This window comes from Desmodus rotundus, chromosome 2 (assembly GCF_022682495.2).
Source record: "Desmodus rotundus isolate HL8 chromosome 2, HLdesRot8A.1, whole genome shotgun sequence".
In the NCBI taxonomy this organism is placed as follows: domain Eukaryota; kingdom Metazoa; phylum Chordata; class Mammalia; order Chiroptera; family Phyllostomidae; genus Desmodus; species Desmodus rotundus.
In genome coordinates, this window is record NC_071388.1 from 57,529,256 (window position 1) to 57,542,745 (window position 13,490).

The window sequence follows — 13,490 nt, forward strand, 5'->3', positions numbered from 1 at the left end:
TGGTAGAAAAGCAGTGTCCCATACCATGTAGCAGTAAAAAAAAAAAAAAAAAAAAATTCTGTTCAGAGGTAGAAAAAGAAGAAAGAACAGCCAGTTCACAAATGCTTCATATTGGGGGAAGTATTTGGGCAAAGTAGTGTATCTTAATTATACTTGTGCTGTATGGCTTTTAGAATCACTAACTTGATATTCACCTTTATTTGGCAGAACGGTGTAGGTAGTTTCCATTCCAGCATGGATGTGGTCAGTTACGTGGCAGTGGAGTAACCAGGTTCCAGGTGTTACTGGAAACATTTCTACGGTTTGGTATGTCCCAGGGAAAACATCAAAGACATCAGAACTATAAATGCCCCTGTGCTTAATCAGAAAAATGACAAGAACATTCATATAATGTTTATTCTGTGTGAGTATTCATTCAAACAATTTTTCATTGGCCTGCTGAAGGATATTAGAAAAACGGATCTGTTAAAAAAAAAAAAAAGGGACGCCCTGTATACTTCTGTGTTTAATACAAACAGTGAGATAGATGTTCCTTGAATTCCTGCTAAAGCCGTGGCACTATGGGCCAGCAGGTGAGTGTGAAGGAAAGGTGTGATGAAAGTGGCCATCAGTCAGTACCACCTCTTAACTCTCACACTTCAACTCTGGTTTGCCTTTTTATCAGAGGACTTGTGTTACGCAAGGGAACTGAGCTGTGGCCCCTTTCAGCCATGATCTCACTATTGCTGAACTGACTCTAGATTAGGTTGTCCGTGAAACTTTAGGGCAGGCAGGGAAATGGGGGGAGCAGGAAAGGAGACAATGCAGTTCAGGTAAAATCTTGACTAGACACAAAGTACTCAGCAGTATTTCCGTTAGGGATAAAACTGAAAGTCTTCTAGGAATAAAACATCTATATAACCAAAATATAAATAATAAAATGGCCTTTTCTGCAGCGTGCTTTTTGGTAGCTTCCGAACTTTCTACACCAGCTCAAAGGTAAGTAACTCCAAAAGCGCAACAGAGTCCTGCTGAAATCAGCCCTCGGTGAGAAGGAGCAGGGTTGAGATCCAGGTACCAGTCGCTTGACACCACACTGACGATCTTGTTCATGTCAAGCCATTTAAGACCCAGAATTTAGCGTAAGCAATGGCTGTAGGAAAGTTTTGTCTCTACTCTGACCCATTGTTATGTGAACATTCCTACCCTCTCTGGTAACACTGCTATTCAAAGTCCCTGCTCAGGAATATGTGAGCAGAATTCCGTGAAAATCCAGCACAAACAGCAAATGCCGGGAAGAGCCCCAGGTGTAACAAAGGCTAGAAAATAGTAATCTCTTGCCCTTACCAGCATGGCTCGTTTGGTTGGGTGTCACCCTGCAAAGCGAAAGGCCACCCACCAGTTCAATTCCCAGTTCAGAGCACATGCCTGGGTCACAGGCCTGGTCCCCAGTCAGGGTGTGTGCAAGAGGCCACCAACAGATTAATGTTTCCCTCTCTCCCTCCTTTCCCCTCTCTCTAAAAATAAATAAATAAAAATTGTTTATAAATTAAAAAAGGAAAATAGTTATCTTTGAAACTTCCATTTTTTCATAAGTCTGCCTGAGGAATTATTTTCTTCATTTTTAGTAAACCATTTTCAGACAGAGCAAGAATAATGACCATGATGGCTCTTACCTTGTATCGGAAGCTGTGGCCATGGAAATGCACCGAGTGCAAATCTATTTCGTTGCCCATTCCCATCAGATACCAGTTGACTTCATCTCCCACATGCATTGTGAGGCCTTGCAGGTTCCCAAACATTCTTCCATTAATAGCTGAGGAAAGCACATGATTCTTATATTACCTTTCAGTATATTTGAAACCACTAGCTATTTCACAAAAAGTGATTATTAGGTTAATGAATGGGATCTTTTTTGAGTGAATAGAAGTTGTTTCACAACAGGTGAGGGAAATGGATACTTTAAGGTCAATAATGTCACTGCTTTTCTAGTCACTTAGCACAAAAAGCCTTCATCCTAAATCTGAGTTTCTAAGGGAATGAGACTTTGGAACTGGGAGAGAAGTAAATAGATGATTTTGAATAAAGTCCCCTTTTTACTTTGAACAGAATTTCTACCTCACAAAGTGAGGCAGACATGGTTCATTATAAAATGAAGCAAATGAATAGTCCCTAGAGTAGTTTGATTTGCAAGTAGGAAAAGGGAAAAAAGGTTTTAGAATAATGTATCATACCATGCATTTTATTGCTTTCTATGAATTCGTCATCATCTTTTTTTACTTTCTCAGGGTGATCAGAGTATGTTTGGATGTTGTCATCTAAGTACCAAGATTCATTCTCATCAAATACTAAAAACAGAAGAGAAAATTCCACTATCTTTATGGGATTGTATACTTTCAGGTAGTGCTTCCGACAGACAATCAGTGGGCCAATTAATCCACTATAGAGATCCTGCAAACAAGCAAAAAGTTCCGTCATCCTTGTGATGCGCGTCAGGATTTCCGGGATCTGGGACCTTATTTTCCGTGGCCTCAGGAATTTTGGAAGGGCTGATTTAGGTAGTAAACTTTGCCCAAGGTGGTGCTGTCAAGTCAGTAACTTTCCACCTGAAGCTGTTAAATTGGAACAATGGTGAACAAAGGTTGTTGGATGCAGAGGCCAAATATTGGCTCAGCTAATGAGCAGCAGTTTTTAGAAGAACCCCAAATGAATAGTGGTGATTTACCTATTCCATAAGCCAAGCACTATGCCAGTCACTGAAAATCCAGAGATGCATTGTACAAAGCCCCTGCCCTTCAGGAACTCAGTCTAGTAAGGAAGATGGAGGAATGAAGGAAATGAACCACTTGCTGTGATGGAGGTATGTGCAGTGCCAATGGACACAGAGGAGGAAGACCACAATTGACTTAAATCTATGACAAGTGTGGTTTGGCTGTGCACTAGTAGTGGCAGATTAGTTCTCGAAGGACCTTTGAGTCGTATCATGTTCAGGAATTTTAGATTTTGTCTTGTGGGACATAGGTAGCCACTGAAAAATTGAACATGGAATGGAAGCATATTTGCATTTTAGAACAGTCATCCTGGGTGGAGTGAAGGAAGGTGTGGAGGGGGGAGAGAAGAGAGTAGGAGGCCGCTGAAGCCGTTGAGGTAAATTACAAGGACCGGATCTATGGAGATGGAGAGAAGGAATGGACTGAGTTCTGCCTGGGTGGGGGAATTCCCTGGGTGAGCTAAGGGGGAACATTAGATACTTTATATCCAGGGTTCTAGCTTGAACAGCTGAGTAGACTGGGTGCTTATGGTGCTATTTGTTACAACAGGAGGAGGTGGAGGAAGATCTCAATTTCCATTTCAGAGCTGCTGAGTTTTCAGTGCCTGTGTGTTATGCTGATAGAGATGTTCATTTGGCAGGTGTGGATGTAAGTGTGGAACTCAGGAGAAAGATTTGAACTAGACCTGGGACCTCATACAGTAGCATTACTTGTACTGTGATTGACTGTCGAGATCAGCATTTTTTTATTACCATGTAATAATAGAGCTCTCAAGTCAAGTACATCACTTCTTTGTGTTTAATGTATGTTGATATGAAAGGGAAATAAAATACTGTATTGATTAATATTTAAATCTGTATTACCCACTATCAGCAGTGATAAGAGTTGTATCCTTAAAAACAAACCATAAAAATATAAGAAAATAACACAAAGAAACCAAAGTAAATTGCAGAGCAGCTCACTTTCCTGGGAATTTACCATTGAACTGGGCCACAGGAAAACTGTAACCTCATCTTCCTTCAATTGTGTGTCTGTTTTGGGACTTTTCACAGAACACAAAGGATTTGCAGTTTACCTTAACTTGATCCACAGTTGAATAGTAGACCCATGGAATGCAAGCAGAATCCTCTCTTCCAGCTCCAGATCTTTCTGGGATTTTCCATATGTAAGTTTGAGTTTCACCTAAATTAATCAAATGTTAATGTATTTGGTTATGTTTGATATATACATAATGTTGATAACCAGTGACCCAGAAACTGGAAATGTGAAGGAAACTAGATTTAAAAAGTAGTAATATTAAAAATTGTTTGTACTGCCACGAAGGCCAGCAGGTGGCGAAATCAGGCCCCAACACTGAAACCAGGGCCTAGTAGTTTTTCGCTCCCTTTTTTTTTTTTTTGGCTTTCAGGAGATAACAGAAGGGCTCCTAGATCTCACCCAGCCAGACTCTCCCCACTTGGAATTTATTTATACCTTCCCTTACCCTTCCCATTCCTTACCTCAGATAACTCAGTTCCAAGGCCATCCAACTCGAGCCCTTAAATTAGAATTAATTGCTATATATAGCTCCTTCTTAACCTCATTGTTTAACTTAACTCCAAGCCTTTGTCTAGGGGAGAATGATCTGAGCCTGACTTCCTGTCTCCCTGTCCGGCTGCCTGATGAATATGTCTGCTCTTCTCTGCAAAAACCTGTTGCCTTCGACTTTGGCTTCTCTGTGCTTGAAGGGCATCAAACTTCTTGACTTTGTTAGGTAACAGTGGCAAGTCCAATATCACAATTTGAAGAAACTTTGCAACGGATCTTTTCTTAGTTTGACGTATGTTTTTCTAATACTCTTTTTTCTTATCAACTATCAAGTGATTTTCCCCACAGTTCTAGCACCTTCCACATAGTCTCTGTGTCTGTGTATCTGAGCTACCCTGTGCAACTCCTTCAGCTTCACCATGACCTTCCTTTTCTCCTTTCTTATCGTTATCCTCAGTGATTTCACAATACTTGGTGAGGAGTCATGAGACCTTGACTTAATGGGCCACTGATCTCCTCGCTACTTTGTCCCATTCTGTCTGGCATACCATACAGTGTTTTGTCACAGTTCTGTCACATACAGGATCATACCCTGGACCTTGGGACTTTGAAGATGGCCAGTTGCTCCACCCTCCAATCTTGTGAAGGCCTTTACCCTCTTCTGTTTGTGCGGGGCTCTTCTCCAGCCTGATCTCTGCTTACAGTCACCTCAGAGCTTCCAGTATGTCTGCTCACAAGACCTTGGCTTTCAGCCACGGCCACTCATGTCTACTCTTTATGCAGGCTTCACCCTTACTTCTTTATGCTGTCAGACTTTAATTAGCTGGAGTCTGACAAACCTTTATTAGGAAATCAGGAAAGCAGGACATGAGGGATGGTTTCAAGGGATGTGGTAGCCTTTTTTCTTTTTCCTCAAGCCCTCCATCTCACCTGCCCCTATGTCCTCATCATTTTTATAACAGAACATTTCACTGAAAATAAAGCATCGATTTACCTCCTGAATATAGTGTCTCTTCATCTATACTCTTATTTTAATAAGCCAAATAATGACATTTCCTTCTCCATTCCCCCATCCCAACCCGCTGTGTCACCAAGTGCTCAGTGCCCAACACCTTGGAGCTGTCTGGACTCCTCCTCCATCCCTCACATTCCCTATTGCCCAGGCTTTCAGGATGTCCTTTTAGCACCACCTTTAAAATAGAATAGAATATGACATCTCACCACTTCTGCTGTTTCCAACCTGGCCCAAGTCTCATTTTTTTCACGCAGATTATTGTAATAGCCCCCAACTGACCCTTGATTCTGCCCCTGTCTCCTATAGTCACTTACACACCAGCCAGAACAGTCCTTTAAAAAGTGTTCATAAGGTCAACATTCTCCAGCTCAAACCCTCACACGGGTTTTTAGAATAAAATCTAAGATCCTCACCATGGCCTCTGAGATCACCTCCCCTCCTTCTGCATCCAGCCTCCTACCCTTTCTGCATCTCATCTCTTCAGTCTCTCCCATCTGCTCTGCTCTCCCTTCTGGCCTCCTTGCTGTTCCTCAGACACACCAAGTCTCCTCCCATCTTGGGACCTAGAATGCTCTTCCCAAACAACTCTTCCTAACAAAGTGGATAATTAATTGTCATCACTTAGTTGTCTTCACCAGCGGCACCTCCTCAGAGAAGCCCTCCTGACCACCCTACAAACAATAGTACCATTGTTACTTATTCTTGCTCATCTGCCTTCATTGTTTTCATAGTACTTTTTACAACTTAATATTTGATTTATTTATTGTTAATCTCTTTAGGAAGACTATGAGGATGAGGAAAGCAGGGCTTTTCATTTCTATGCCCCTAAATTGAGAAGAGCAACCTTACAGAGCAATTTGTTTTTTCTTACTTGATACACAGGCTGGGACGAAAGAAGGTTTACAGTGCTGACCATGCAAAACAGTTTATTCCTGTATTATTATTATTTATAATTATTGTACTATTTTCCACATGAACAACCGTAAACCTAATTTTCCCCTACCCTGTATTTGGGAACTACTAGATTATTGAGAAATGGTCCCTTCCTAGGAGCCAACTTTACAACTAATAGATGAAAAATACTGTTTTTATTAAAGAAATGTACTGCAGTGCTGAAACCATGTCAGCTTTTACTCTGTTAAACATTTATTGAGTTCTTAGTACAACCAGATAATGGATTAGATACTGGAGATTTAAACTTTCACACAGCAGCCTCTGTCCTTAGGATCCCATCCTCAAACACACAGTCACAGAAACACGCAGCTACGTTCAGGGTGGTAAATGCTACCTGGGGTGTGTTCTAGCCGGGTGGAGCGATCATCGCTGGGGACGCGAACGTGAGTATCTGTAGATGTCCAGTACCATCAGATTCTTCCTTACAGTGCTGTGCATGTTTGTGCTGGGTGCGTGTAGTCATACACGCGTGCAGATACACCTGCTGTGTCCCCTCTCGACTGCCTCCTTCTTCACTTTCTCAAGACACACTCATTTGGTAGGAATCCTCTCTGATAGTCATTAGGGGAAAAGCTGTGAAACCTATTGCACCTCCCCCATGAGTACCTGGTAAAGTTGGAGTAACTGTAGAACTCTTTGTTTTCACCCCATGGGCATGTATTGAGTAGGGCCTTGTGGCCATGTTTTTGAAGATAATATTAACTTTGTCTCCAACATCCGCATGAAGTTGTGGACCTGGTGAGAGAGAAAAGGAAGAGCGGCTTATATGCCTGTTAGATTGGAAGTTCTAACTCAGTAATAAAAGCACAGATCAGGTAACTTTCTTAGCATAAAGCCAGAGTCTGTTTTAACCCCTGTGGCTTCATGCAGTAGTCGTCTTGGATTTATACCTAATTCCAGAGGATTCAGGATAAAAACTGTAGTGATGAGTACTTCTGCAGATGGTGCACCTTATCAAGAGTCCTATGAAGTTTGGGCCTGAAAGTCCCCACACCTCCCTAGGCCTAATTGTGGTGGGTCAGCTGTGACCCGTTCCTGGCCAGGAGTAGTGATCTCAGCATTTGGACTTCCAGAATTTCCTGAGGGTGACTTAATAAATGTAGGCAGTCCAGCATTTGAAAGGGTGGTTGGGGCTACCCCTCCCATTTCTCCTCTACGGCCAATCTTAGCTTGTCTCCTGTCTGAGAGAATTTTGGCTCAGCCAGCGATACTGCATTCTCTCTTGGGTGTCTTTCTCTGGGGGCTGAGGATAACCAAGCCCCAGTGAGCTCCGTTGGTATGGAAACAGCACAGTTCGAAGTGATGTCCTCTGCACTTGATGGTTTTCAAGGAAATTCCCAAGAACCAGTATTGGTCAAGTTCCTAGACATCTGTCTTAAAATGACTACTGAAATATTGAGGGCAACTTTTCCCCTGCCTTGTGAACGATAACCCTTTCTTTTCCTTATTTCCATATGTGTTTTTTTTGGAGTTAATCATATTATATTTTTTCTTGGAGTTAATCATTTACATTTTAATTTTAAAAGTAAATAGCTATGTTTTTTGAGGGGAGAGATGGGAGAATAATGAAGAATTTGGTTAAGAATTTAATTAGAAAGTAATTTCTAGGAATTTCACCAAAACTATAAGTTTCAGTTTGATAAACACCAAATATATGCAATTTCATTACTACATGGGATAATACATTGTTTCTGACACAAAGAAATAATATTTTATTATGCCATAGTCATAGGCTTCTCATTCTTATTGAATAGTTTTTATTTTTGAAGATTTAATTGGCTTTATTAAGTAATTTGTTAATTGGGCAGCAACTCAAAGAACTCTACTGTTTTTATTTAAATAACTTGTTTACATGAACTGAGGCCATTAAACCCCTAGACAAGGACTGTCACTGGCCATGGCAGCGCGTCACTAACCCACACCTGATGGACTGGAGCTGTCAGAGTACCTAGGATCCCCAGGTGTTCTTCGTCAGCTTTCCTCTCCACCGGAACTCGGAACGTGCTGTCTGTGTACTGCCGGTACACAGCTTTCTTGTACTTTGAGCCTATGTAAAATTCTTGCTTATCTAAGAATGCATTATTCGAAACACTTAAAAAAAACACACACAAACACAGACAACTGAGGTTAGTGCTTGTCTTAATGAAAGTGGAAGTTGAGTTTTAAATTTTGAATAAACATACAGTTTTTATTTAAGTAATTATGCTAGTTTTTTATACCACTCTCCCCCTATGCAAGACTTTAAAAATAGACACGCTAGGTGGACAGTGCACCTAGCCTGACGCGGAGCCATCTGAGTCCTGGCCGTGACTCTGCCACGGAAGCGACCTCCTGCTGGTCATTGCCTATCAGAGCCTGTTTCTTCTCCCCTAAAATGAGGTATTAGAGGGCGTCCTCTCTAAGATTTATTTATAGCTCTAAATGTTATGGGTCCAGATTTCACCAATGAAGTGTTCTCTGAATACTACAATGCTTCTGGTCTGTAGGAACCGAAATGGCCATGTTTTTCTTGATATTTCCTTTACCTAAAGTTTTTATTGACTCTTACTGGCTCTTGTAGCCTTTTGACTGTTTTATCCCAATTGCTGAAATAACCTTTTACTCCTTTACCCCACAAATCATACTCACCACTGCAGTCAAACTGACCAGCTAACCACTGCTTAGCTACAGGTTACCAGCCATGTCATGCACCCCAGATCTGAACACATGCCCACCCCGATCTTTCAAAGCATGTCCACAAACAGCTGGTGCCCGATGTGGGAGAGATGACAGAGGGAAAGTGCTTGGAACAGTACCAAAAGGCTAACCACCGGTACAGGTGGCGCTGCTCTAAATGAATGCTTCTGAAGCTCCAACCAACACCCTGAAGTTACATCTGTTCACACTGAACTTATTTTTTCATTCCCATAATGTACTTGGTACTGGTGGTTTTTGAACCATATTTTCCTGGAAGTTCTTGGGAGGCAGAGAACACATCTGCTACCCTGCCCTCAATAATTTAAAGTTTTCTTTTATAAATAATAGTGTTAGGAATGTGAAATAACTGATTACTAGACTAATAACAAAAATCTTTGGATAAAAGACAAACAGCCAATAGTTGGTAAGGAAAATAATATTTTAGCTCTGAACTGAGGCATTCATTTTGGTATAAGTTTGAAAATCAATGACAAGAGAAGGGCACATGAACACGAGAAGATAGCCCAATAAAAAAGAAAGAAACCTGGAATCACATGAGACCATATTTTGCCATGTATAATATGTACTGTTTTGCCAAAACTTCTGAGGAGAAAATAAAGATGCACATTATACATGGGTAGTACCTGAAATACCTTGTATCTGTTCTTGTGTTTTGTAATTATTTGTTACGTAAAATTTCTGGTACCATCATGTGTTCAAAAATAAATGCGAAAATTCCTTTATAATACAAAAAATAAGTATCTAAATATAAATAAATAAATAAATAAATAATTGAATGAAAACATTAAAACGAAATATTTTTTTCCTGAAAGTTTGGGTCAGAAACATGGGTGTGCATTATACACAGCAAAATACAGGTAAATGCAAATTTCCTATAAGAAAATTGAGAGAGGTTTAAATTAAGGAGAAGGATTTCTAAGAAGCATTTTGTTGTTATTGTTCAACAAAACTGTTGTTTCACTGCAATTTAACATAACTCTTTCTTCTCTGAAAGAGAAACTAAAAAATCGGGACTCAGAGTCTAGAGAATTACTTCAGCTCTTGTAGACGATGCAGCTCCTTTTCCCATTCCCTGCTTGGGGAGTAGTCCCATTCCACCTCCACAGCGGCAATGTAGTAGGTCCTCTCTCCCAGGTATAAGTCTGGATTCTCAGGCAGTCGCCTGCACTGGTTCACAGTGTACTTTTGCTTCATGCCACCCGTGTAGTGATCAGTTGTTAGACACTCAACATTAAAAGTCCCTTGAAAGGTAAATAAAAGCATGTCACTCCTTTGTTCAGCACCTTCTTGGCTCCTCCCCTCACTCAGGATCAATGCCTAAATCCTTACTGTATAGCCTGGGTTAATGAGCTGGTTTCCCACACCTCTGATCAGATTGCAGCCCCAGGTCAAGGGTGTGCCTGCCTTAGGGCCTTTGAGTTTGCTGTTTCCTCTGCCTGAACAAATCTTCCAAAATATCCACATGGCTCTTGACACTCATTTCATTCAAACCTCCTTAGAGAATCTTTACCCAGCTCCTCCCTTCAGTCATCAGACCCTTTTCCTGCCCCGTTTGTCTTCACGGTACTTACTCAGCTGCAAGAGAGCAGACCCTTCACCTCTTGTTTACTGTTGTATTTACACTTGTCTAATGAATGGAGGAAAAGGTGACACTTGGACTTGTCTTACATTTTATTGACAAATAATGAACCAAATGAAAGTCTGAAGCAAGTTAGTATTTTTTCACATTTTTTTTTTTTGTTTGCCTTAGTTTGTTTTACTCATTCAGAGCCAGACCTGTAGGGGCTCTGAATTTTCATGGCTATAGTTCTAGTATAATATATTCAATTGCAAACAATTGACAAGCGAACACTAGATCTAGGCTACAGAGAAATGATGAGAAGTTTAGACACAGAGCCTTCCAGTCTGATTTGCCAGCTATCTTTAAAAGGACCCTAATATAAGAGGAGAATGTCTCAAGGATTGTGCTTTGTGGAAGTGGGAGAAATCTACCCTTTTGTCACTCCCTTCTCTCCGGCTGACAAACAGGAAAGGGACCTGTCTGGCATGTAGTTAGTAGTGGCCCAGGCTTGCTTTCCCAAGGGCAGACAGGGTACTTGGGAGGCTTGGGAAAGGGATGAGCTTATCACCCAACATAGGATTTTAAACCAAAACCTCAGAAATTGATCCAAGAGAGACTTGTCTTTAAAGAAACACACCTTCAGTATCAGGCTGCATGGTGAGTGTGAGACTTGTTTGAGGGAAGAGGTTTGCTGTGTCCCTCCTTTCTTCTCTTGACAGATACGTGTTTCCCGAAAAGTAAATCCCGTGTATATCAGCCTCATTTCCAGCACTGAATAAATACCATGTGACCGAATCTCCTTTGCACATATTGAGACCAGGCTGATTCCCGTACATAAATCCATTCATGGCTATAGAAGGTGAAAAATAACATTTTGAAAGTGGTTTACCTATGTCCTACATTCCAGAACCAACTTGATTTAATTTTAATTTTATTTTTAAAAAATATTTTTTAAATTTATTTTTAGAGAGGAGGAGGGAGGGAGAAAGAGAGAAACATCAATGTGTGGCTGCCTCTCACATGCCCCTAACTGGGGACCTGGCCTGCAACCCAGGAATGTGCCCTGACTGAGAATTAAACCAGTGACCCTTTGGTTTGCAGGCCAGCACTCAAATCCACTGAGCCACACCAGCCAGGGCTGTTTATTTCATTTTTAAAAGACCCATTCAGGCCTCTGTACTTCTTCATGTGTCAGGAGTGTCTTTGCAACTCTGTGTTGTACCCTCCAGAGCAGGCCCAGGCCAAAAGAGCAGAGCTGAATGAAGGGTTCAAGAAGTTCTGTGTCCTGAGAATCTCACTGTTCTTCCCAGTTAGGCCCTTCTCAATTCTCCCAAGAGTCATATTGTGGACACCCAAACAGATGAGTAATACCAGCTTTTCCTGGGCACGGAAAAGACTGGGACTGGGTTTGTTGTTCTAGATGGAAAATTCTCTGATTCATCTGGAATAAACAGGACAGAGTATTTGCAGGAAGTTTTCTCTCACTGCTGTTTTTTCAATAGGTAATATCTTTGACTCCTCCAAAACGCAGAAATACAAAATCAAAAGAAATATTTTAAAGATTGTAGGTAATGTGACTAGTATTGATCCAGCTAAAAAATAAATCTGTCTGTAACATGTACAGTTTTTTCTTCTTCCTACAATAATTTTCACACATCCATTACTGGTGTGGATTTAAGAAAAATTCTTATTTAACAATTAGCTCACTGTTCTCTGAACCCTAACTGCATTTTAGAATTACACTGGAGGTAAAAATAAATCTGATGCCAGGTTTCAATTAAATAAAAACCTCCAACGGTTGTCCTGAGCATTTGAAGAATAATTATAATCATTTTTAAAAGCTCCCAGTTGATTCTATTGTATAGTCATTGGTGAGGGTTTATTGAGAACAGAGACCATAAATTTCTTCATATTAGACAATAAAATGAGCCTGTCATTATTAAGCCACAGAGGAGAAGAGCATCTAATCCAGCAGTTCTCAAATTTGAGCACATATGAGAATCACCCAGAGGGTTTGTTAAACGTAGATTGCTGGCCCCACAGCCAAAGTTTCTGATTTTGTAGGTCAGGGCTGGGGACCTAAGAATTTGCGTATCTACCAAGCCCTGGGTAATGCTGATCACATTTTAATATGCACCTAATTGACATAGTTTGTATGTTTTATCCTGAATTAAGTGAAATGAGGAGTAATTGACCAATACATTACATAATCAATGACATTACAGTCGTTGTATTTAATAATTTATTGAACAATAGGCAAAGCTCTTAAGATTTTGGCATCATTAAAAGCATTCCACGTGCAGCACTGAAATAACCTGCTGGATTGTGGTTGGGGCGGTACTTACAGTGCATCTTATTAGATTCCTGAAAGTCTGCATCTTCCTTATTCACCTGATCAGGCGCAGTTGTAAACATTTTAATGTTATTATCCAAGAGTAAACTCTCATTCTCGTCAAACACTGTGGGGAACAAATAGAACTCCTTGTCTACGTCTTTCTATAAATCAAAACAAGAACAATAAGGTGAAGACAGGACAAGTAAAGCAGAAAGACTTCCATGTACACAACACTATTTGCAAAGAGTAAAAACAAGTTTCCTTTCTTCTTTGTAAATGGGGGGCTAACGAGAGTTTTTATTATTCTCCGTGTAGTGGATTTTTGGTTCAACATGACAATCTAAGCGTCATGCTGCACCTAAAAGTTCTGACTCTCCTCTCCCCACCATCCTGCCAGCTCTGCCAATACTAACTGAACCCATAAAAACAATTGTTATAGTGGGTGTGGGGGGATGTGTGTCTGTGCTAGAAATCAGGGAAAGTGCCATCCACATTAATGCAAACATAAAGAATCCTATCAAACAGAGCGGGAGAAAGCAGTCAGAGGGAGGGATCATCCTAAGGAAAGTAATAGCCTGCCAGGTGAATTGGAACAGGAATTCACACAACCTGGAGGCATCTGAACAAACATTTTTGCTCCCTTTCCCCCCA

The 13,490-nt window shown here is 40.7% G+C and overlaps 1 protein-coding gene across 3 annotated transcripts in view; it reads right to left on the reverse strand.

Annotated features, from left to right (window-relative positions):
• The window catches only part of CP (ceruloplasmin), an 80,276-nt gene that overhangs the window by 19,569 nt on the left and 47,217 nt on the right, over window positions 1-13,490 (reverse strand). For all 3 annotated transcript variants that reach the window (XM_024556306.3, XM_053918245.1, XM_053918244.1), the window contains exons 10-18: window positions 12,850-13,000; window positions 11,142-11,354; window positions 9,977-10,184; window positions 8,195-8,337; window positions 6,853-6,981; window positions 3,826-3,932; window positions 2,214-2,430; window positions 1,656-1,795; window positions 195-357 (exon numbers count right to left, since the gene is read on the reverse strand). In XM_024556306.3, coding sequence (XP_024412074.2) covers window positions 195-357; window positions 1,656-1,795; window positions 2,214-2,430; window positions 3,826-3,932; window positions 6,853-6,981; window positions 8,195-8,337; window positions 9,977-10,184; window positions 11,142-11,354; window positions 12,850-13,000 — 1,471 coding nt within the window. The remainder of the gene's footprint in view (window positions 1-194; window positions 358-1,655; window positions 1,796-2,213; window positions 2,431-3,825; window positions 3,933-6,852; window positions 6,982-8,194; window positions 8,338-9,976; window positions 10,185-11,141; window positions 11,355-12,849; window positions 13,001-13,490) is intronic.